A 24,773-nucleotide genomic window follows, 5' to 3' on the forward strand; every position below is an offset into this window, starting at 1 on the left:
GGCTTCAATTTTATATCTATAAAATGTCTTGTTATCATTCCAGATATATATATATATATATGGAGTTCACTGCCTCGCCCCAGTAAAGTTAGCCCCTCCAGTTATTATAGAACTCAATGATGGGGATACCTAAAATACGGCAGCCATTTTTCCCGGGGATGCCCAAAACACTAGTGATTTAAGTACGGGGATACCCAAAACACGGGGATACCCATATCACTGTGACACCGCCATGTTTTTGACCACGCGGCCGCGCGCTGATAATTCATACTAATTTTGTTGACGTTTCCCCTCCAGGTCTATAGAACTCAATGGTCCAGGCCCCTTTTCCCCTCCAGGTCTTATAGAACTCAATGGTCTGGTCCCGTTGAACCAACTTTTTTCTTTTCTATTGTTCTTTTTTATCGTTGTGAAGCCATGATTAAACAGGGAAGTTTAAAATCTCACTGTCAACGAAGGTAAAAGAACAAATTTTACTCTTTCATTTGTTTTTGTTGATCAAATATCATTCTTTTTTTTGTATTTCATGTCATGTTCATCTTAAAAATAATAATGGTTTTCACCAAAGTTGCTTGACTATGAATACTTTCTATTTATTAATAGATAATGATCTTGAATGTATTGATCGATAAGTTAGACCGATACAGACTGAGCAATGTTTTTAATTTGACTTGTTTACAGTTAGTTTAACAGTAAATATAAGTCGTAGATACTTCTGTTGCATTTTCATCTCTTTTGACTTCATGATTTTAGTTGATGTAAGAACGAGTTGATTTCTGTGTATTTAGCATTTGTCGTTTGATTTTTTGCCATAACCTGTAAATTTGTTTAACAACTGCTTCTCCGAATTCGGTATTTTTTTATTGATTTTAGTAAGTTTTGGAGCTTGGCTTGGTAATTTACTTTCAGAAAGTCTGGTCACGGTGGGGCACACTGATTAAATACATTTATTTTATTCAATGTATTTTGGTTCAATGATCACCACTCAGCATTCCAGTTATATCATTTCAATAAAAATACGCCATTGAATTACCATAGTGAATATATTGAGTGAATATATGCACATAAATATGAAATACGCCCATTGAAACTGCATAATCAACAACCACATCACGTACGTTAAACGTTGCGAAGCAGGAAATTGGGTCTTTCTGAAATTCTCACGGAAGAAAACCAAATTACATGGGTATGTTACATTTTGCTGTATTTTTAGTGGAATAACGTACTTGTACTTGTTGAGCTCTACCTGTAGAGCGGCGGACTAGTATCCCGAAGTTGCGAGTTCAAATCTCGTCCAAGTCACATGTTTTTCATGTGCATATTAAAAACCGTGTTAGGATTAATATATTACATATATTCTCTGATGATGGCTTTGGAATAATAAGGGCCTGTCTGTTTACATGGGAATAGGGTAACCATACTTGCAAGGCTATATTTTTGTGTAGGGTGACTCTACCATTGATAGGTCTGTGTATTACTATTAATGACAGCAACATCAGCATGTTGTAGACTTGATTGGAAATGAAACATTTTGGCTTTCTTGAGGCATATTTATAAAGATCCATAATTCAGTGTAAGACCTCTGAAAATTGTTTCAAATTCATTTTCATTATATTATATTCATTATATTATATTCACAATGAAGACTTAACATTTATAGAATAAAAACCTTCTTTGCCATCTCGAAAACTTCCTTGTAGATGGTGCATGGGCTTTAGTTTTATTGCTTGACTCTGTAGAGTCATGTAGCACATTTTTTGTATAATTTTATGCTTAGCAAGCAATTTATTTTCCCTGATATGCAAATATGTTGAGTAGATATGATGTTAACATAGCCCTACTGAAAGGGATTACCTTATCTCAAACGTTTTTATGGTTTATGAAATAAAAACATAACCCAACTGTTGTGGTAACCTTATCAATTTGATATCGAAACCCTAACCCTCAGGGTTACCCTAGCACACATGTAAGTTCTACATATAAAGTAATTTGACGTAGGGTAACTTGCTTGTTAATGTAAGCCTTCTGCTAGGGTTACCCTACCTCCATGGGCCTTGCAATCACTATATTTTATTATGAATCATATTGTAAACATTTGCCCATAAGCCTTGAACTTATGTAATTTTGTATGCCCTCTTTCTTGGGCTTATTTTTGTGGAGGGAATGCTTAGATTATATTGTATGGCATTCATCAGCACAGTATACATAACACAGTCTTTATTGACAATAGTATGAAAATTCAACGGACAAAACATTAAAACATAGTAAAAGTATGCGTAAACAGTTTGCAACTACATTAATTCTTATCCTGTAATAAATATATCCTTGTGGGCTTTTCTGCGGACCGAGTTCAAAACTTAACTAACTTCCAGTTGCAATTGTTACAAACAGTTAGTAAAAGGTAAAAATTCATTCAAAACTAAAGCATTTTATTTGAAAAGAGAAGAATTTCTGTTCACTATTACTTAAGAATTACACAAAATTACTTTCCTGTAATACTAACTGTCTTTTCCTAAAGTTCATTTTTCTAAAATAATGTCAATCCTCATCCATAACCAATGTTTCTTTTGTAGTTTGTGTATAGACAGAAATACTTTCATTACATAGTTAAATGATTTAAATTTCAAGTTTATTCTGTTAAGAACATTAGGAAAGTTAGCCCACAAATTTGGTTGTGCTATGTAAATTTCACAATCTAGTGAACTCATGAATAATTTGCATAGCAGAACTAAGGATATGCCACTGGTCACATACAATAATTGTAATGTGAGGTGTAAATGTATCCAATGATTCACAATCTTTAGGAAACAGTATATATGTTTGTCTTATGCTTTCCTAATGAAGTCAAGAAAGAAAAATGTCTACCATGTTTTCACAGGCTTATGCTAACTGAGGAGACCTTTAAGGGAAATTCGAGAGCTGATCGATGCAAAGCAGGTTTTGCACTTGCTTGAGCGTTCTCACAAAGAACTCTGAGGTTTGCATAAGATTTTCGAAGTTTGTGTTTTAATTTTCCACAAAGTGCATTAATGAATGGTTTGCAAAATCTCTTTGATTGATTGAGGTTGAGCTACGATCGATTTACCCAGGCTAATGCAAACTCAGCCTTTGACCAATCAGCGCCCATGTTTTACTGTTTTTATTTTATAAAGCAAATTAAAACACGAAAAGTTTATTGCAATGATAAAGATATTCCTGTGGTAGAATTAATGGAACATATTGCTACGCAAAATGTTACCCATTTACGAGTAGAAATTACTATTTATTTTGATGCACCATGTTTAGTTCTGTGCACCGGAGATGGGCCGCAGCGTCGGCTATTTTTACCAGTTCAGAATTGACAAGCCTGAGCTGAAAAACCGGAATTTTTACAGCACTAACCATGTTAACTTATGATTTTATTTTCAAAGATCGTAAGCATTAAAATTCATCATTTAATTTTTTAGTGAAAATGGTAAAGACAAATTTAGTATTTTCGACTGTTACATTGATCACATTTCTTGGTCTTGCCAAAGGTATTTAACTTCAAATATCCATTTCTTTATTTTTTCTTAAATGATTTTTGATGTATTTTTAGTTGTTGTTGTAGTAATATTTAATTTGTTTATTTTTTTATTCACAATTTTTGAAAAGAACCTGAATTGAGAACATCAATTACATTTGTTATGTTAGTAGAAGATGTATTTTTTCCTGAACTATCTTTTTATCAGTCATAGGTATCAGTTAAATTTCCATTTCAGGAACAATAACATGTCCACCTGATGGTCAAAGATTTGTATTTTTACCTGGATCTTCTCACAATATAACTTGGACATTAAATGTTACTGAAGACATTAATTTATGGCTTTGGGGTTTTACACCTCGTGGTTCATCTTCCCCTCAACAAATTGCAGTAATATTTCCTATTAGTGATATACCCCAATATTCACCATCACCTTTAACATTTGAAGTTTTTAAACCTGGAACTTTGTGGCTGAAGAATGTAAATCAAAGTTACAATGGTGAATTTTCATTTACTATTTTTACTATTCCTCGTACTCCTCCATCAAAAGTAAATGTTTATATTGCTGGTAAGTTTTAATTATTTCAATCTTTCTTGTATTGTATACATTGTTCAGATTATTTAATGGGGGAAACTTGGTCTAAAAAATTTTGCCGAAGAAACGTTTATAACTGTTATTGTGTCGTTGCAAACTTTCTTTTTCGGAGTTGGATCTTTAGGACATTTGACAATGTTTCTGCAGCTCATGCAATTGTAACAATAAGTGGCAATAATGAAGACCCAAAATATAATACATCAGTCCTTAAGTCATTTGGTTTAGATGTTGAAGTTTTTAAACCTGCAACTCTAATGTTAAAGAATTTTACTCAAAGTTACATTGGTGTTTATAAATTTACCTAACTCCCGATCCTATTGACTCATTGTAAACGTGTCTATTGCAATTAAGTTGTATTTATTATTTTTAACTTAGCAGCGTGGTTATCCAAGCCTTTCATGTAATCTGAGTAGCTTTAGCATCGGACGTAATTATACGATATGACCGCGCTTGGAATCCCATAGCTAAATACTTGAGCCGTTGAGCGAAGACAAATGCGAAGACTTGTTTTATCTTGTTTTAATTTAAAAAGGAAATTATAAGGCATCTTTTGATTTGAATAATCTATGTTAAAGTGTTTGCATCACAGATTTTACTACATTTGAGTATGGGACAAAAATTAGTTATTGATACGACTTTCGACGTTTTGATACCACTTTCGACTTTAGTGTTATAAAATTTGATATCAATTGATCAACTGGTATCATGACTATTATGTCTTGCCGAACAAAGAACAGTCTATCCACGCTTACAGATGCTGATGTTAAAAGCTTGATTCTGAAATTGCCCAAAACAGATGAAACCAAAGAAAAAGATATTCCATCAGAAAGATCTGCCAAAGATAACGGAAACAAGACGAAAGAAATTAAAACGTGCACCGAACCTAATGATAAAGAACCAAAATTTTGCGCGCACGTGGTTAATGTCGAGACATTTGTTTTAACATTATCCAGCACAGACTAAATTGTTTCAGAAAAGTTAGACATAGACGATAATGCAAGTAAACTCGACCAAATCCTCGCTCGTCTTCGTATTTTAGAAGGAAAATCGAAAAACGGTGATAACGAAAAAGCCGTCCTTCTAGTCGACAACGCAAAAATGGCAGCCGAGATTGACCATTTAAAATTTTTTATTAGCATGCTAAGAGAAGACAACAATCGAATCTTGTCTCTCCTTGATAACAATCAAAATGCTTGGATAGATGTCAATCGTAAGAATCAACCCAAGACCAACCAACAAAACTAACAACTAATCCTCTTCCTCTAGTAAATAGATTTGGAAGTCTCCACGATAAATCCCACAAAGAAAATCACGTAGCTCCGACAGTTAGAAAACCGTCATTGCAAGTATGCCTCACTCAGTCAACTCAGTCCCAACTGAATGCTTACCGCTGTAAGCAGAAGGAAAAGTTTTTAAAATTAAAAATTGGCAATCCTAATGAAGACAACGAGCAAACTGACAAAAAAATATCAATCTCAACTGAATGCCTACCACAATAAACAGAAGGAAAAGTTCACAAATCAAAAATCGACACTCCTAATGACGACCAAGATATAACTGACCAAAAAACCCATAATTATTCAGCTGCGTCAACTCTCATCATTGGTGACTCAATGTTAAAACATATATATCCAAAAAAGATCTCCAGGGCACCGAGAGGGAAATCTACCTGCCACTCCTTCAGTGGTGCAAAAGTAAAGGACATTCAGCAAAAAGTCCTGGAGATCCCCCAAAATAAATATGGTTCTATTATTATTCATGTTGGTACTAATGATCTTGTCAATAGTAGTGCTGATGAAGTTGCCACAGGTTTAGAAACATTAATTGTAAGTGCGAAGAAGTTAGCAGGTAAAGTGGGAAGGTCAAGTGTTATAAAAAGATATGATCGCAAGACCGTTCACAATGTCTTAAATCATAAAATGTCTTAAGTCTGTTTTTTTCTAAAAACGATGGAACCGCTATTTAATAAGCTTAATGGTCGGGTCCTTTGTCGATAGAAACAGTTCATTTTTAAATTGGCTTTATTTTGGTGAGGACTTGAGTAGTCATCATTAAAACAACTGCTATATATACAAGTTGATTCACCTTTAACAGATAGCAGACGTTGACACCTGACGAGTTGCCTGCCGAAATGAATAGCGTCTTAAATTTCTAAAACAGTTATTTTCAGAATTTTCAGGTTAATGCTCTAATTCTAAAACAGTTCCGAACTCTTGAGTTTTTCTATGTTTTCTTTTGTTAGTTTTTTCTTCTCCGTTTTATCTAGGATTTCGTGGTTTTTATTTGGTTTCAGTCCATTCACCATTGCATTTGCTTTCTTTAAGGCGATATTCAATTTTGTCACCACGACAAAGTCTCTGTTTTAATTATTATTGGATTGTTAAGCGTAAACTATCAGCATTGTTTTCCATAGTTAACATGATTTTTAACTAAGCCTAAACAAATGCTTATAAAGAAACTCTGCATTTTCTATCTAGTTCCTCAGCATGGTGGAAAATGTGGAGTTAAAAAATTTCTCAATTGTAAACAAACACTCAGTACTCCGCACTCTACATTTTCTACAATGCCATAAAAATAAGACAATTATGAACTATTGGTTTGTTTTGTCATGAAAATGTGTTATATATAACATGTTGTTAAATTTGACAAAAGAAATTTCGTGTTTACGATTCAAATTTCAACCAAGATAGAGAATATCTTTGTACTTCACTCCTTGGGGATCGGCTGCAATTCGCCTATAGTCAATAAACTTGTCAAAATTATGTAAAATGTTGCTTTCCTAAATTCCTAATGGGGGTTGCTATTTTTAAAATAACTTGATTTAATTTATCAATTACTTTTCACCATATATTCATTTTCTTTTTTTGAATATTGACTGAAAATTTTCTGTTTTTTTTTCAGTTAAACCAAACGTGATAATTTATTGTTCAACTCCTCTGGTTGTGGATAAAGGTGATAATGTATCATGTGTATGTAGAGGTGAAGGAGGTAACCCTCCTGCTAATGTCACATGGTTTGATAAAAATAACAACATAATTGGTGATGTTGGAGTTGTAAGTAAGACATTAGTAATCACCAATGTTACATTGAATGAAGGTGGAATTTGCAGATGTAAAGCACAGAGTTATAATGATCCACGTTTTAGAGATGAAAAATCTATTGAAGTAACAGTGAAAGCTACTTGTAAGTTTGAAAGACAGCATTTCAGATCTCATTATAAACGTTTGTGTAGAATATTGAATTTAATTTTATTCTTTACAGATCCACCACAACAAACCAATATCTCAATCAGTCCAATGTCAGTAAAAAAAGGTCAAAATGTGACAATAACCTGTGAATCAGATGGTTATCCTGAACCAACCTACACTATTTATCATAACGGTGCAGTTATCAGTAATGATAAGACATACATCATTCAATCTGTCAACTTAAATCACGCTGGTTCATATCGTTGTGAAGCAAAAAATAAAGTGGGAAATGATTCATCTGATGTTAAAAATCTTACTATCATCAAAGGTAAAATTAAAATTTTACTTCATCAACTGTTGGGCTAGTATTCTACATTGTACATGAACAAATTGCGACTGATCAGTTTCATTCCATTTGTACACGATAGTACAAGATTGTGCTGAACAATGAAGATAGTTACATATTTTTCTTTGTTGGCGAGATTTAGATTTGTTGTGCTGAAAGACTACCACTGCCAATTATGATTGACTCTTAAGCCTACACCTCATATGCCCCTTTTGCTGCCTGCTGCGCTGACGTATGCATCTGTCGTCACCTAGCTGTTAACTTTGCCTATTGCATATCCTCATTAAATAGGTTATCAAAAGCCTTAGACGACTATGATTTGTTTACAGTTCTTCGAAGACCAACGATAGTTGTTTAGGCTTCATAATAAGTCAATATTGTTTATGTCTAGTCGGTCACGCGATTGACTTTCAAAATTTCAAAATTTATTATTGATATACATTTTGAAATTTGAGTGATTATTGTTATGTTGTTGTTCTTTTCCAACATCAAAGTCTTTTTTACAAATAAGATTTTCACTAAGCAAATTGCTTAATAGTGCAATGGCTTAGTCCAAAAATCTCATTGAATAGCAGTTTAGTGGAAAATTTCCACTAATCTAGAGTTTTAGGGAGTAATAAGCGGGCTGCGTGCTGGCTTGTGACTGGTTAGGGCATCGATCGAACACTCCTAAGAAAATGCACCTAACACTAACGAATACTCTCATTATTAATTTTCTTTTTCATAACTAATTTAAGAAAGAAATATTTTCTGTTTTTAATTTCAGTGAAACCAAATGTGATAATTAATTGTTCAACACCTCTGGTTGTGAATGAAGGTGATAATGTGTCATGTGTATGTAGAGGTGAAGGAGGTAACCCTCCTGCTAATGTCACATGGTTTGATAAAAATAACAACATAATTGGTGATGTTGGAGTTGTAAGTAAGACATTAGTAATCACTAATGTTACATTGAATGATGGTGGAAGTTACAGATGTAAAGCACAAAGTTATAATGATCCACGTTTTAGAGATGAAAAATCTATTGAAGTAACAGTGAAAGCTACTTGTAAGTTTTGCAAGACATCGCTCTTTTATAGCATTCTTTAGCTCTGGCCACCCAATGTACTTAACATCATGACCTTTTCCTTAGACATAATGGAAATGTTCAATTCAATCTATCCATTGCTCAATCAAAATGCTCCAATCTTGTTATCATATGTATTTTAGTATTGTATGCAAATAAACTCTTGATTTTTTTCCATGTTGTAAGTTCTATGCTTCTTTTCTAGACAACGTTCTTTGTGATGACCAAAATGAGAGAATAAAACAGTACAAAACAGAATGGTACATTATTTTAATAACTTTAACATCTGGAATTATCGTTGGAATTTTCGTCTCTGTTTTATTTTTTTTGCGTTATCGTCAACATTGGTTAAGTAAAAAACGTCAACAATTTCAATCTCCATTTGAAGTTAGAAAAAATCCTGTTGATACAACTTATCAAGAATTGGATTTATTAAAAATGAATGAAGAAGATAATTATCAATCATTGAGACCAGAGGATGACACAATTGATAAAACTTATCAAGAACTGGACATATCGAAAAGGAATATAGAAAATAATAATTATGAATCTTTGCAAAAAAATAATGAATCGGAGTACGAGATAGCCGACGAAAGAAGAAATTATGAGAACATTAATTTGTTATTATAAACATGTGTTTATAAACATTTTCCATGTTGTAAAGTCACAATGGCGCTTTTACGAACGTTTATATTTTTTGATAAGATTTGAATTTTGCATCTTTTCCTCCCTTTGGAGCTGCCAATACTTTATGATTTCCAGAAGGAAGCCATTTTTGGATAGTAAAATACACTGGTCATTGTGACTCATTCATTACTTGTTTTTAATAACAGTGTATGGTAATACTGTTTTTGAATAAGTATTTTCAATTTATCTTACTATACACCTGCCTTCCCGACTTGTTTCCCGTGTATACCAAATTTTTTAGAACAGGATCACGAAAAGGCCCTGAAAAAGCACGAAATCTTATTTCTGATGAACCTAAATCGTAAATTTCATAATTTGTCTTTGATTAGAGAATGCCTTGAGACCCATCTAGTTAAGAGAAGACCATAGTTGGATAGTTAAGAACACCTTTAGTGATCTACTACGGAGCGCCAATCGCAACAAAAATTGTTTACAGTTTATATGGTCTCATTTTTAATACAAGGCTAGTGGGGTGTTCGACAACACAAAAAGAGCCTCATGAATGCGGGGACCTTTAGAAAATTTACCGTCTTAATACTTGAAATATAAACAAATGTACTGGAGAATCCCGACTGTTTAATATCGCAATGCTCCAGACATACAAAAACCTCCATCATTCAGGAGCAACAATAAAACTGTTAACGTTTTGATATTTCATTTTCAATCTGAATGCTAAAACAACAAAAGCAATAACTTTAAGTTTATAATACATTTACATTCAAAGGCCTAAAGATGTTTTTCTTTGATATCGTAGTCAGCAGTTATTAAGTAATGGAGCACCCGCCGGTGAAGAACATACGCTGTATTTAGGGATGTATTGTTTGTGAATGATATTTTATTTTATAAAAAATGTTTTGTTTTATCTTCAGTGAACTAGTTACAATGGGAATAGTTTTACAGACATTAACTGCAGTCAATAGTTATGAACAAATAACCAAAAAGGTATTTAACACAAATTCACAACATCGAAAGTCAACAAGTAAGATTTTCAGTGTCTTGAATTAAAGGTGAAGTAAATGTATCATGACGATGAGCAAAAAAATAAATATTTGCACACCATGAGACCTGGAAACTTTTTAAAAAAAGAAAGTTACCTGTTGTTGATGAAAAAAGAAGCAATTTTCTCACGTTGAAGATAAAGCGATAAACTGAATCGTGTAACTTCTACGTTAAGAAAGATGGATTAAGCAATTCATTCATTCAAACTTATACTTTCGTTTATATCAGGGGTCTCCAAACTTTACAGCCAGAGGGCCACATGAACTTTCATCCAGCATGTTGAGGGCCGAAGAATAAAAAAAAATTTCCACGTTATCCTTCAGCTTTTTAAATTTCGCAATGTGCTTGAAACGGAAGTAGGAAGTTGGGAGAAAAATTGACGTAAGCCACTCTTGCTAGTTGGCTTAGTCATAACGTGAACTTTCTGCACAAAGTTTATTTTGTTTAATAATATTATTATGTTTTCTTAAGTGTCTCTGCGGGCCGGATTGAGAGGCACAACGGGCCGCATCTGGCCCGCGGGCCGTAGTTTGGAGACTCCTGGTTTATATGAACATGTCACTGAATTTCGTATGGATTAATCAATATTTTTTACTTGTGGTGTATAATGATGGGAAAGGCGCTAATATTTCCGTATATAAAGAACGAAAAGTTGAAAGTAGTTCCATCAATTGCAGAAATATTTGGTATTTGTGACCAATAACAAAAACTTCAATTCTGTGCGTCTATGTTTTTCCACAAATGATTTAATTTTGATATAGCAATATCCAATTGATAAATTTAGGTTCAATAATATCTCCACCTGGATGGTGAAAAATTTGTATTTTTACCTGGATCTTCTCACAATATAACTTGGAGATTTGAAGTGACCTCATCCATAATTGCACGTGTTTGGTCCTTTATCCCTCGTGGTGCTACTGCTGCTCAACGACTTGCAACGTTAACTGGTAATGGTGAACGGCGATATGATTCATCACCTTTAACATTTCAAGTTTTTGAACCTGAAACTCTGATGTTAAAGAATGTCGATCAAACAGTGGTGTTTACACATTTACTGTCGTAGCTAATACTGATGACACACAAAGAAAGTAAATGTGTATATTCCCTGTAAGTTTTTATTTTGGTGTTTTTTCTCTGATGAGTAGTCTGCCGAAATGCATAGTTTCTTTCAGCTATAAAAACAGTTCTTTAGAATTGTTTGGTTAGTGTTCTGGTTTTAAACATTTCTTTTAAGAACTATTACGTTATTATTTTAACCATTCACCATGGTATTTGCTATTTTTTAAACAATTTTAACTTCTAATATACCCGATTAAAAAGAGCAAAGTCGTCTGACGTCATCCATGTAGAGTCCTTTGCTAAACAGAAGTTTGCAACCATCTGAATTGAAGTTGCTTGGGTTGAAGTGGTAAAAGTTAAAGGACAACTTGGTTATTTGTCATTTGATTCACTGTTTAACGAAATCAAAAATTTCTCAGTGTGCATGCCCCCTGGGACTCTTCAAGAACATTCTCAATCTAGCCACGTTTGGTATTTTCAGCTAAAAACTGCAGGATAAGACCATTGGTAATATAGATAGGATAAGCAGGGGGGGAGGATCAAGCTTTCCCAGGGCCCCTGGTGATTCCAAAGTCCCGCCCCCCATCTGGAATTCTTTGTAGACAAAGTATAAGAAATTTTTAGTTGTGCATTAAAATTGTGAAAATTACTAAGAATATTTCAGCAAAAGCGATTTATGCAGATGTTATTCTTCACAATGATTTTCTCACAAAATCAACTTGTGGATGCTCACCGCCTTCAAGAGCATTGTAATCAACTAGGAAATGGATATTGGCACACCGTGTCGAAGTCTGCTTTCACAATTTATACATTCATCTAAAAGCACCATTAAGTCATATGTAAGGATAAAATTACAGAATAAAGATTGTGAGGCTGGTATTCTGTTTTTAAAACAACTCTGGGCAATTAGCGTGGCTTGTCGTGAGAGAGGTTTTGATAAAATATGATCGCTCTGTTACATATGACAGCGTTGTCACAGCGTTTAAATTCTTTTCATTACTTATATAAATATTTGCACAACATGAGACCCGGAAATAATGTGAAATAAGGAAAATTAGCTGGTTTATTTAAGAAATACGTGAAGATTTTTCACCAGCTTAGTTACTTCAGTATTGTTTAAGGTAAAGTGAATCATTTAAAATGTTAACAAATATTGATGGACAAGATTATTTGTAAATAATTTTATTGACATTTCACGGAATTTCCTGTGGAATTAAGAGTTGTCTGAGTTGTATCATAGTGCAAAGTTCTTTAGTACTTCCGCAAAGTACAAAACAAAAAAATCTTGTTTTACTGGCAACAACAGAGGATGTTTTTTATTGAAAATTTAGGAAGTTTTACTGATGCTCTTGTTTCCTTTGATATTAATGGTGATAGGAAATCAAAAATATACATAAAATATGAAGGAATACATCATATATTTATGTAGTAGTTCTGTGATTTTATTTAAGTTGCATCTTCACTTTACCTTTATAGACAGAATACAAGATGGAAAAGTTTGGCTTCCTTTCATTTGTTTTCTTCTGTTGGATTTCATCTTGTCAAGGTATTTATTATTTTTATTAGATCATTAAGGAAGTTAATGTTTATTTTGTAAAATAAAACTGTGGAATTTGCTTAGAAATTTAAGTTATATTGACTAAAATACTCACTTAATTCTTCATTTTGTGTACAATGACCATAACCAGTTCTGCATTGAATGAAATGATTTAAAAGCAATACCTTTCAGTATTTTAGAAGACAAAGAGTGTTCTTTACCTTTCAAATACATGCATGTAATGATTATTGAGCAAATAAGTAAGAATATCTCATTCATGATTCGACAACAGAATCTTTTGTGGTAAAAAGTGATAGCACTTGTTCTTGTACAATAAAGCCAAATGTGTTTCATCATTATAAAATATGCAGCTCTATGTGGCTGAATTGCAAATCTAAATTATAAATTATTGAATATTAATATGTCTATTATTATTTATCTATTGTTCTCATACCAACAAGTCGACATGTAAGTAAAAGATCACGTTTGGTCTTGATGTTGTCACACTAGTTTCATACAGCTCAATTTTACCCAAAAAAAACTTAGTTATCAATTACACAATTTTTTTGGAAACCCAGAGACTGTAGGGTGCTCATAATTTCTCTCATATACATTATAGTTGGAAAGTGACTGCTGTCTTTTCATATCTGGTTAAAGTAATGTTCATCTTCACTCCGTCTACTGTGCATTTTATTCATGGTAGTACTTGATATTGTTTCAACTGTATCTTTATCCACTGTCTTCATTTCTTGCGTAATTTTCATCCAACGTTAGTTCAGTGAGTAAACGTCTCTGTGTACAGTGTTTCAGTGAGTAAACGTCTCTGTGTACAGTGTTTCAGTGAGTAAACATCTCTGTGTACAGTGTTTCAGTGAGTAAACATCTCTGTGTACAGTGCTTCAGCTGATTTGGACCCTTCTAAAAGTAATTAAAATAATTAAATAAATTTTCATCCACAAAATGAAAAATGCCACAATTTTTATTAGGAGTATTGAAAATTAAATTAATCATTTACGTAATAAAAACAAGAAAATTTCGCGTAACAGACTTCATGAAAATTTATTCAGGAGTGACCGTATTCACCATGTTTTTCATGAGAACAAAACAATCTTATTAAGTTTTGAGTCTGAATTTTAGCGTGGTTTATTTCTATGCAGGGGGTACATATCCTCTGTGACATAGGTCCTAGACTAATCGATGTCTTAACAGTATATGTAATGAACACCAATTCGTGTGATAAAAATTAATGCCCAACATAAAGTTCTGATTAGAGCCATAAAATAGACCAAAAAAAGACAAATTGTAAAATTAAATTTATTGTAACGTTTCGTCTTTACTCAAGACATCTTCAGACAAATACTAAATACGATGTTAAGACAAGATATTATATTTACAAAAAGGTATTAAATTACTACTAAAGGAAGCGGTGTCGAATGGATGTATGATTAGGAAGTTAGGAAGTAAAATAAAGAGAAATTAAAAGAGGTTAAGTGGAATGGAGTTTCCTTGCACATTAAGTGAAGGTTTGTATTTATTGATTAGAAGGCTTTCATGAATGGAGAGTTCATATGTATCGTCGGAAGAGGAGATTATTTTAAAGTCGTCTAAGTTGGGGGTGTGTCCAGTTGGGTTAATGTGAGCAAGAATGCTTGATGATGCAGGGTGGGAAACTTGGTTGCCTGTAAGGGGGGATATTCCCAAGTGCAGCTTCGACACTTGAATAACGCCTCGTATGTGGGTCAAACCACACGTCATCTACACACCAGATTTTCGGAGCAGATTAGGGTTACGGTTACGGTTAGCGTCTTTTAACTCGTCAAACTTTCTACGTTTTCCTTCCTAAGACTTAATAAATAGAGCGCTTTTATCTTCATTTTCAATTTTTTTGCCTTAAAGAAATGAGTTATTTTCTCCACATATTGCGTCAAAGCCTTAATGTCATCACTATTTAACTGTGCTTAACCTTCTACATTGTTTGTGTAATATATTGATTCACGCGTAGTTGAATACTGACTTAAATAATTTAGCAGCTGGTATAAATATATAGTAACAATGATTACACTTTAACAACATTATTATTGCAACACTGCAATAGTTTATTTTAAGGTCATTATTTTTCTCTCTATAATTGTGGAACACCTTCAAAAACCTGAATTCGTCTGCCTTTGTATGTTCATTTGAAGAGCCTAATGCTCATTAAGTTTTGGTAGTTGTTGTTATGATTAATAAGATGTTTCTTATGTTTCTTAATGGCTCAGACTGACTTATTTGCCATTGTCTCATGACACATCGGGGCCTCTCCTGAAAATCAAAACGGGCCTTTTATTGTACACATCTAGCTATATGATATCAACGTCGCTGAAATTGAAAAAAATTCTTTGATCCCTTTACTTGTAAAATAAATTACAATTAAAGAAAACAGTCAAAGAAATTCAAAGCAAGCAAAAAAAGGTCCAGGAATGTGTAACTATTTTTAAGTTTTAAATTAACATCAAAGTCATCAGGAATGGAACGACTTCTCTTTTTTATAACACTAAACTATTTTACTCGGCTAGCAAAGGCTCTGATATTTGAATTTTTTCCGAATAATATAAATTGTTATCAATGACGACATAATGCCCTCATATTGAGACACTGAAAAATAAATTTATAAATTTGACGCGGGGATATTTTCCGGGGGCCACCTACGATTGAAATGGCAATTTCCTTAAATTGGAGTTAGTCTCAGCCTTGTTCTATATGTTAATTTTGTTTTATATGTTTCTGTTATCTATCTTTGCTACTGTTTTCATTTAATAATTGATATTTAATGGATTAAAATGAATTAAACGTTATTAGATTTTATACATTTATTTTTTATTTATTGTCATGTTTAGGAATTATTCTATCACCTCCCCCTGGAACAAGTTTTACATTTCTACCTGGAGAAACGAACAATATAACGTGGACATTTAATGATAATTTAAATGATTTGGACAGTAGAAATTGGTTTTTCATTGGTAGTAGTGATGGTTCACCACAAACACGTTTGGCCTTTGTCTTTGAGAACTCTAATGTACTAAAGTCCAGTGCACAAATTCCTCCAAATTATGACGTCTACAAACCTTCAACGCTGCTATTAAGAAATATCAATCAAAGTTATGATGGAACGTATGAGTTTCGTTTAGCAAGAAAGGGCAGTGCGTTATCTCCTTTTATATCTAAAGTCAGAGTTTTTGTTGCAAGTAAGTCGTCCTTTTTTTATTAGCTATTTAACATTTTGATCATTTTTAGAATTTATATTGCTCATTTGAAGAATAACCAAATTACAGTATGTTTTATGTTGACCATTTTTGACCATTCTTGATACGTTTGCGTTTAAAAGTTTTTTGTTTATTTGAAAATTAGAAATATTTTTTAACATTTGTTTCCAGCCAATCATTTTTTGCGATGTTATAGCCATTATCTAAAGATTTTCTAAATGAGCTATGGAGTCGTCAAAACCAGTTATGTTTGTATCGTCAGCAAACAATCTAGGTTTTGTTTTTGATGGATGTCTTTGATGTCTAAAGCGAGAATTTTTATTGCAATTTTGTCTATTTTTTGTGTTTTTGTATTTTTACCATTTTAACTACAGACTATTCTAACAAAACTAAATCCAAGTTTTTCTATTACAAACTACCCAGCAAAAACTACGAAAGTTAACAACACGCTTCTGTAAATATGTAGACGTTAAAATAGTTTATTTCTCAGAGAAAATTTCAGAGGTTAAAGCCAAATTCCTCCCACAAAATAAAAGCTACTGAAAGACACTATTTCCTTTTTTTTTCGATTCTTTTGCATGATGTAATTCTTCTTATATTATTTAGGAGATAAATCGCCATTTCTTCACTCTCATCAAAGAACACACAACTTCTAACAAGAATTTACACATTTACAAACACCTTCACACTGCACTACAATGTAAAACTACAACATTTTATGATTTTGCATCGTGGACATCGGTTACCTTTTATTTTACTCTAAAACTTAAAGAAGCTCTCTATACTAAAAAAGTCAAACAAACAAATTCATCACATCAACACCATCTTCAATTTCTATGTATCTCTAGATTATTCAGTAATTTGATACCTGTAACATATTTTATATGAATATTTTCTCATTCCTCTGTACTGAAGATGGTATAAGATTGCCGAGACCCATGTTTACTTTTAAAAAACTGGTCGTTCTCTTAAAATATTTCATATATCTGTTGTGTTGTTATCAAATCATAAAAAAATGCTTTGTAAATAAAAAACAGTTTTTACCATCATATGAAATGATGTAAAAAGCATTTCAACATTTCATGGTTAAAAATATTTTTGTTCTACACTATATTGTTGTTAGATAGTGTTTATGTAAAACGATATCTTCTCTTTTTTTAGTGAAACCAAATGTTACAATTAGTTGTTCAAATCCTCTGGTTGTGAATAAAGGTGATAATGTATCATGTGTATGTAGAGGTAAAGGAGGTAACCCTCCTGCTAATGTCACATGGTTTGATAAAGATAACAACATAATTGGTGATGTTGGAGTTGTAAATAAGACATTAGTAATCACTGATGTTAAATTGAATAATGGTGGAAATTACAGATGTAAAGCACAAAGTTATAATGATCCACGTTTTAGAGATGAAAAATCTATTGAAGTAAAAGTGAAAGCTACTTGTAAGTTTGTAAGACAGCATTTCAGATCTCATTATAAACGTTTGTGTCAAATATTGAATTTAATTTTATTCTTTACAGATCCACCACAACAAACCAATATCACAATCAGTCCAATGTCGGTAAAACAAGGTGAAACTCTGACAATAACCTGTGAATCAGATGGTTATCCTGAACCAACCTACACTATTTATCATAATGGTGCAGTTATCAGTAATAATAAGACATATATCATTCAATCTGTCAACTTCAATCATGCTGGTTCATATCGTTGTGAAGCAAAGAATAAACTGGAAAATGATTCATCTGATGTTAAAAATCTTACTATCATTACAGGTAAAATTAAAATCTTACTTCATCAATTTTTAAGGTAGTTTGCTACATTTTACGTAAATCAAAATTATTTACGATTTGTCAATGTTCATCTTCAATTGACTTCCATTTGTACACGATAGTACAAGATTTCAAAAAAAGTCTTCAAAAGTCTTAACATAAAAATATCATAAAAAAGCTCTTCGAACTCCACAACACAGGCGTTGGTGCTTATTTTCCTATCCTTACTTCGCATGCTTTCAGGCACACGGCGCCGAAAGTTATTGTAGAGCAACCGTATGGAAACAGCTCACCATGTTTTGCATGAGAACAAAACAATGTTAACGAGTTTGAATCTGAAGTTTAGGGTGATCCATTTTTGCTTGAGGTCCTAAATATCCTCTGTGACATAGGTCTCTCTATAATTGTGGTGCCTTTTTGTGGAACAGCTTCAAAAACCTGAGTTCCTCTGTCATCATATTTTCATTTGAAAGCTCACAGGGTATTATGCATGTGGTGGTCGTCGTCGTTGTTCTGATAGATAAAAAATATACTTAGGTTTGATATGTTTTTGTTATATGCCATTTGGTACTGTTTTCATTTAAAAAATGGTCTTTATTGGCTCAAAATGATATAAGTTTTATTTGATTTTATAGTTTTATCTTTAATTTTTTGTAATAGGAAAAATTCTATCACCTCCTCCTGGCACAAGTTTTGCATTTTTACCTGGAGAAACACACAATATAACCTGGACATTTGATGATGATTTAAATGATGTGGCCAGTAGAGATTGGTTTTTTACGGGTAGTAGTAATGGTTCACAATCAACACTGTTGGCCACTGCCTTTCTGGATTTGCCATTGATAAAACTCAATGCACCAATTCTTCCAAATTATGACGTCTATAAACCTTCAACGCTGCGATTAAGAAATATCACTCATAGTTATGATGGAACGTATGAGTTTCGATTAACAAGAAAGGACAGTCTGTTATCTCCTTTTATATCTGAAGTCAGAGTTTTCGTTGCAAGTAAGTCGTCCTTTTTTATTATTTTATATTCTTATCAATTTTAGAAATTTATATTTTTCATTTTAAAATAATGAAAGCAATACATCTTTTCAGTTAGAAACGTAGAAAAATAATGAAATGCATCTATTTAGTTAGAAACGTAGAAAAATAATTAGACCAGTGGTTGCAACGTTTTGGGACTAAGAAATTCAAATCATGTGCGTGCGTTGTATGGCTTATGTTATTGGTTGATTACGAAATCATGGGTTGAAGTGTATATTAGCTACCAGAGGCGGTTCTAGAATTTTTCAAACGTCAGCCATAAAACAGCGGACGCCGGAAATCCTCCCTTGGGAAATTTTGAAACATAAGGTGCCAGAAATGCGATTTCAAGCATTTTGGAATACCTTAACTGTCAATTTTTGCAGGGTTACAAAGTGAGCGAAATCGCCGTTGTTAAAAATCAATGATAATAATCAATGCTCTTCCTCATGTTGACTACATCATTCTTTAAAGTGGTTATCAAATGAAAACCATCCATAACATCAATAGTTTTTCCATGCAACAATTGCGTACTGGAAAAGTAGCATCCAGAATCTTTCTGGTAAAACTAGCGCAACAAAATGAAATTGAGTGACTAATGAAAGTAAGTGAGAAGCATCAGCAGCAAGGGAAGGCTTTACATCGTCGCTTACATTGTTTATCATGTCCTGAAGAGTGTCGATTAAAGGGATAAACGTTCGAACGTTTCAAGAATGTAAACTCGCTCAACCCATCTGGTTTTACAAAGACTTACCATTTTTGCCTTCTTGGTCTGAACATCTGACTTTTTCACGTGCTCAGCAAGGGCATGTGCGTGTCTGTGATATGTTGATAAAATTGGCAGCTTGAGAAACAACAGATAACATGTTATTAATTTCAACGTTAGAAAGAGTGTTACAGACAGATGAATTTAGTCGATGACTATAGTGAGTGTATAAATTGCATTCATTAAAAATCAACAAATCGTAGAACGAGGGGCAACTGTTCTTTGTGAGAAGAATCGCAGCTTCATGATAAAATAATATCTATTTTTTATCTCGTCGATATTACCTGATCAATACAATTGATGATATTTTTTGGCTTGTCTTGGCAATATTCTTTTATGCTTGCCACATTCGAACAAATGATTTTCCAAAGTTTGATCACCAGCTCTAACTCTAAAACTTTAAGATTCAACAAAATTACCAACATTGTTTTTAACTGAATAGCAACCAACCTCTGAGTGAAATTGAGTATCATCACGATGACGTCGTAATCCAATGGCAATTAAGAAACACCAAAGCAAAACCTTTTTCAACAAGACGAACTCCATATTTAGTCGACATGGAATTCTGGAAACTATAGTATCCGATAATCAGCCTCATTACTCATCGGAAGAAGGCAAACAGTTAGACTACCTTTCACACATAACACCATAAGTCCGAGTTATTCACACTCAGGTGGATTACGTGAGATAAACAGTTCAGACAGTCAAAAACATTCTCAAGAAATGCAAAGCGAATGGACAAGACCGACAAGAATATCTCGCGCTGTTAGACTATCGTAACACCCCCATTGACGGTGTGAGCCCTGCGCAAGCCGCTTTCATCAACCATTCCTACTTTACAATGTAAGCTGTATCCCAAACCTATCGACCAAGCTACATTTCACACTGCTGGTCAATAGCTGCACTGCCAAGGCTTCGCAACAACTGAAAGAAGGTGAATGAGTGAGATTTCGCCAAGACTCGGTATGACCATGGACTCGCGAAACGATGATACGAAAGCATTAAACACCCAGAAGCTACATGGTAAAAGCGACTACAGAACAGAATTCAAGACCTGAATTCAGCTGCAAATGCTGCTACAGAGAATGCCCAATGGGGATGGGGCTGTGTGACAGAATGGTTTTCTTCCAACTATAAAGATGACATTGCTTTCGAAAAACAATTCTTAGTTATGGAATGTTTTCACTGCTCGCCATGTTGGTAGAAAATCTCCTATAGGTAGAAGAATCTGTATTGATTTTATGTTGTGTTGAGCGTAGGCCCTTTGAAGTTGCCTACCAACTTGGCCGCTTTGACGTCATCACACGAAAGAGCTTCATTCTTTTTTCATCGTTAGTAGATAAAAGTAATTTGCTTAATAATTTCTTGCGAAATCTTTTCGAAAGAAATATCCTTTCAAGAAGTTATGATCACTTTCCTTGAACTCATCCGATGGCAATCTAAATAGCATGCGTCAGCGTAATTCTTACCACAAAATTGGCAATAAAAACGTAGGACTTCTTATTGCGTTGCATTAATTGTGAAAGAAATATTTGCTATTTTCAGCTATTAGTTGTAAGTTTATCAAAGCTTTGTAATTTCAGAAAAATCCTTTAGACTTTATTTTTTCATTATGTTAAGGAGAAGATTGTTTCAGCGTCCATTTTCTTTATTATAATTAGTGAAATTTTTGCTTTTGTTTTCAGTAAAACCTACAGTGGTGATTAATTGTGCAACTCCTCTGGTTGTAAGTAAAGGTGATAATGTGTCATGTGTATGTAGAGGTGAAGGAGGTAACCCTCCTGCTAATGTCACATGGTTTGATAAAGATAACACAACAGTTCGTGTGTTTGGAGTTAAAAATGCGACTTTAGTAATCACTGATGTTAAAGTGAATGATAATGGAAATTACAGATGTAAAGCACAAAGTTATGATGATCCAGGTTTCAGAGATCAGAAATCCATTGAAATACAAGTAAAATGTAAGTTTTGCAGATATATATTTTATCATCTATAGATGTTTAAAAACTTCGTCTTCAACTTTGTTATTATTGACGTGTGGTAAAATATGACTTTGGAATATTATAACCTTATTGTATGCTCCCAAGGGAAATAGTGAGTTTAGTTTTCCAAGAGTCTCAATACATTGCATGCGATTCGAGGGAAAACAAAGCTCAGTATTTCTAACGGAATATACATTAAGTGTTTTGTTATATATAGGAATAAAATTCATAGATTTTCACAGCTTTTCAATGAAATCAACGTCTCTTTCGGTGGAGATTTGTTCGTCGAGATTTTGTTGCAAAATGCTATAAGGGCGATCACATCATTTTTTGGAGCACTTCTAAGGTTTTTCTCAATCTTTTTTTTTCTATTACTAGTTGAATGCGTTGCTTAATAAACTCGAGACTTGTAATTTTAGTTTTCGGCTCCATAACTGTTTTATTTTTTTATGATATTAAAATCAGCACGCAACAATTTTTCACTTGTTTCACGGACGGGAAACATTGCGTTTATTTTAAGTCATGTGACTACGAATGAACCAATCAAATATGACATACACAGCACATACAACAATGAATTTTATTCTTTACAGATCCAACATTCCTCTTCCGGTTTTTACCCCAGCTTCACTGACACTTACATATTGTTTCTATCATAACTATTATTATGATTCTGTCTTTAATTTCAGTTAGACCAACAGTGTCGTTTAACTGTTCATCTCCTCTGTTTGTGAATGAAAGTGATAGTGTGTCATGTGTATGTAGAGGTGAAGGAGGTATCCCTCCTGCTAATGTCACATGGTTTGATAAAGATAACAACATAATTGGTGATGTTGGAGTTGAAAGTGCGACTTTAGTAATCACTGGTACCTCACCAAATGATCGTGGAAGTTACAGATGTAAAGCTGAAAGTTTTAATGATCCACGTTTCATTGACGAAAAATCCATTGAAATAATAGTGAATTGTAAGTTGCGAACTTATATATTTAGTACTTTTTGCAATAAGGTTTTCAAATTGTCAAATACGTAGAATTTTGAATTTTAAATTTTAGATCAACCAAGAACTACGACCATAACCCTATCAAAAATAGATGCAAAAATTGGTGAAAGTGTGACAATAACCTGTGAATCAGATGGTTATCCTGAACCAACCTACACTATTTATCATAATGGTGCAGTTGTCAGTAATAATAAGACATACATCATTCAATCTGTCAACTTCAATAACGCTGGTTCATATCGTTGTGAAGCAAAGAATAAACTGGGAAATGATTTTTCTGATGTTAAAAATCTTACTATCATCAAAGGTAAAATTAAAATTTTACTTCATCAATTTTGGGCTAGTATTCTACATTGTACATGAACAAATTACGACTGTTCAGTTTCATCCCATTTGTACACGATAGTACAAGATTGTGCTGAACGATGAAGATAATTATGTATTTTTCTTTGTTGGCGAGATTTAGATTCGTTGTGCTGAAAGACTACCACTGCCAATTATGATTGACTCTTAAGCCTACACCTCAAATGCCCCTTTCGCTGCCTGCTGCGCTGACGTGTATGCATGTCTTTACTCCTCATATACTCTTTTCGCTGCCTGCTGGGCTGATGTGTATGCATGTCTTTACTCCTCATATACTCTTTTCGCTGCCTGCTGCGCTGACGTGTATGCATGTCTTTACTCCTCATATACTCTTTTCGCTGCCTGCTGGGCTGATGTGTATGCATGTCTTTACTCCTCATACCCTTTTGCTGCTGCTGCGTGTATGCATGTCTTTACTCATATACCCTTTCGCTGCCTGCTGGTGACGTGTATGCGTAATCTTTACTCCTCATATACCCTTTCGCTGCCTGCTGTGTGCATGTGTCTTTGCTCTCATATGCCCTTTCATGCCTGCTGGGCTGACGTGTATGCATGTCTTTACTCCTCATATACCCCTTTCGCTGCCTGCTGGGCTGACGTATGCATGTCTTTACTCTCATATACCCTTTCGCTGCCTGCTGCGCTGACGTGTGTCATGTCTTTACTCCTCATATACCTTTCGCTGCTGCTGCGCTGACGTGTGCATGTCTTTACTCCTCATATACCACTTTCGCTGCCTGCTGGCTTGACGTATGTATGTCTTTACTCCTCATATACCTTTCGCTGCCTGCTGCGCTGACGTGTGCATGTGTCTTTACGCCTCATATACCTTTCGCTGCTTGCTGCCCTGACGTATGCATCTGTCGTCACCTAGCTGTTAACTTTGCCAATTGCATATCCTCATTAAATAGGTTATCAAGAGCCTTAGACGACTATGATTTGTTTATAGTTCTTCGAAGACCAATGATAGTTGTTTAGGCTTCATAATAAGTCAATATTGTTTATGTCTAGTCGGTCACGCGATTGACTTTCAAAATTTCAAAATTTATCATTAATATACATCTTAAAAGTTGAGTGATTATTGTTATGTTTTTGGTTTTTTCCAACATCAAAGTCTTTTTTACAATGAAATTTTCATTAAGACAATTGGTTAATAATGCAGCGGTTTAATGCAAAATCACATTGGATAGCAGTTTAGTGAAAAATTTCCACTGATCTGGACTTTTAGAGTGATGAGCGGGCTTACTGCTGGCTTGTGACTGGTTAGGCATCGATCCAACACTCCTAAGAAAATGCAACTAACACTAACGAATACTCTCATTATTAATTTTCTTTTTCATAGCTAATTTAAGAAAGGAATATTTTCTGTTTTTAATTTCAGTGAAACCAAAGGTGGTAATTAATTGTTCAACACCGCTGGTTGTGAATGAAGGTGATAATGTATCATGTGTATGTAGAGGTGAAGGAGGTAACCCTCCTGCTAATGTCACATGGTTTGATAAAGATAACAACATAATTGGTGATGTTGGAGTTGTAAGTAAGACATTAGTAATCACTAATGTTACAGTAAATGATGGTGGAAATTACACATGTAAAGCACAAAGTTATAATGATCCACGTTTTAGAGATGAGAAATCTA

The 24,773-nt window shown here is 33.6% G+C and overlaps 1 protein-coding gene and 1 long non-coding RNA gene across 2 annotated transcripts in view; both read left to right on the plus strand.

Moving 5' to 3' along the window:
• Nucleotides 1-1,118: 1,118 nt before the first annotated feature.
• The window catches only part of LOC124452268 (neural cell adhesion molecule 1-like), a 30,317-nt gene continuing 6,662 nt past the window's right edge, over nt 1,119-24,773 (plus strand). The window contains exons 1-4 of the mRNA XM_047002851.1: nt 1,119-1,186; nt 3,447-3,515; nt 3,741-4,070; nt 8,398-8,679. Of these exons, the coding sequence (XP_046858807.1) occupies nt 1,183-1,186; nt 3,447-3,515; nt 3,741-4,070; nt 8,398-8,679 (685 nt within the window). The 5' untranslated portion in view covers nt 1,119-1,182. The remainder of the gene's footprint in view (nt 1,187-3,446; nt 3,516-3,740; nt 4,071-8,397; nt 8,680-24,773) is intronic.
• Nucleotides 12,467-18,993, plus strand: LOC124451400. The gene is made up of 3 exons (XR_006950438.1): nt 12,467-12,563; nt 12,919-12,988; nt 18,655-18,993. It is a non-coding gene; the product is annotated as an uncharacterized LOC124451400 (long non-coding RNA).

This window comes from Xenia sp. Carnegie-2017, unplaced genomic scaffold (assembly GCF_021976095.1).
Source record: "Xenia sp. Carnegie-2017 unplaced genomic scaffold, XeniaSp_v1 HiC_scaffold_24, whole genome shotgun sequence".
Taxonomy (NCBI): Eukaryota; Metazoa; Cnidaria; class Anthozoa; order Malacalcyonacea; family Xeniidae; genus Xenia; species Xenia sp. Carnegie-2017.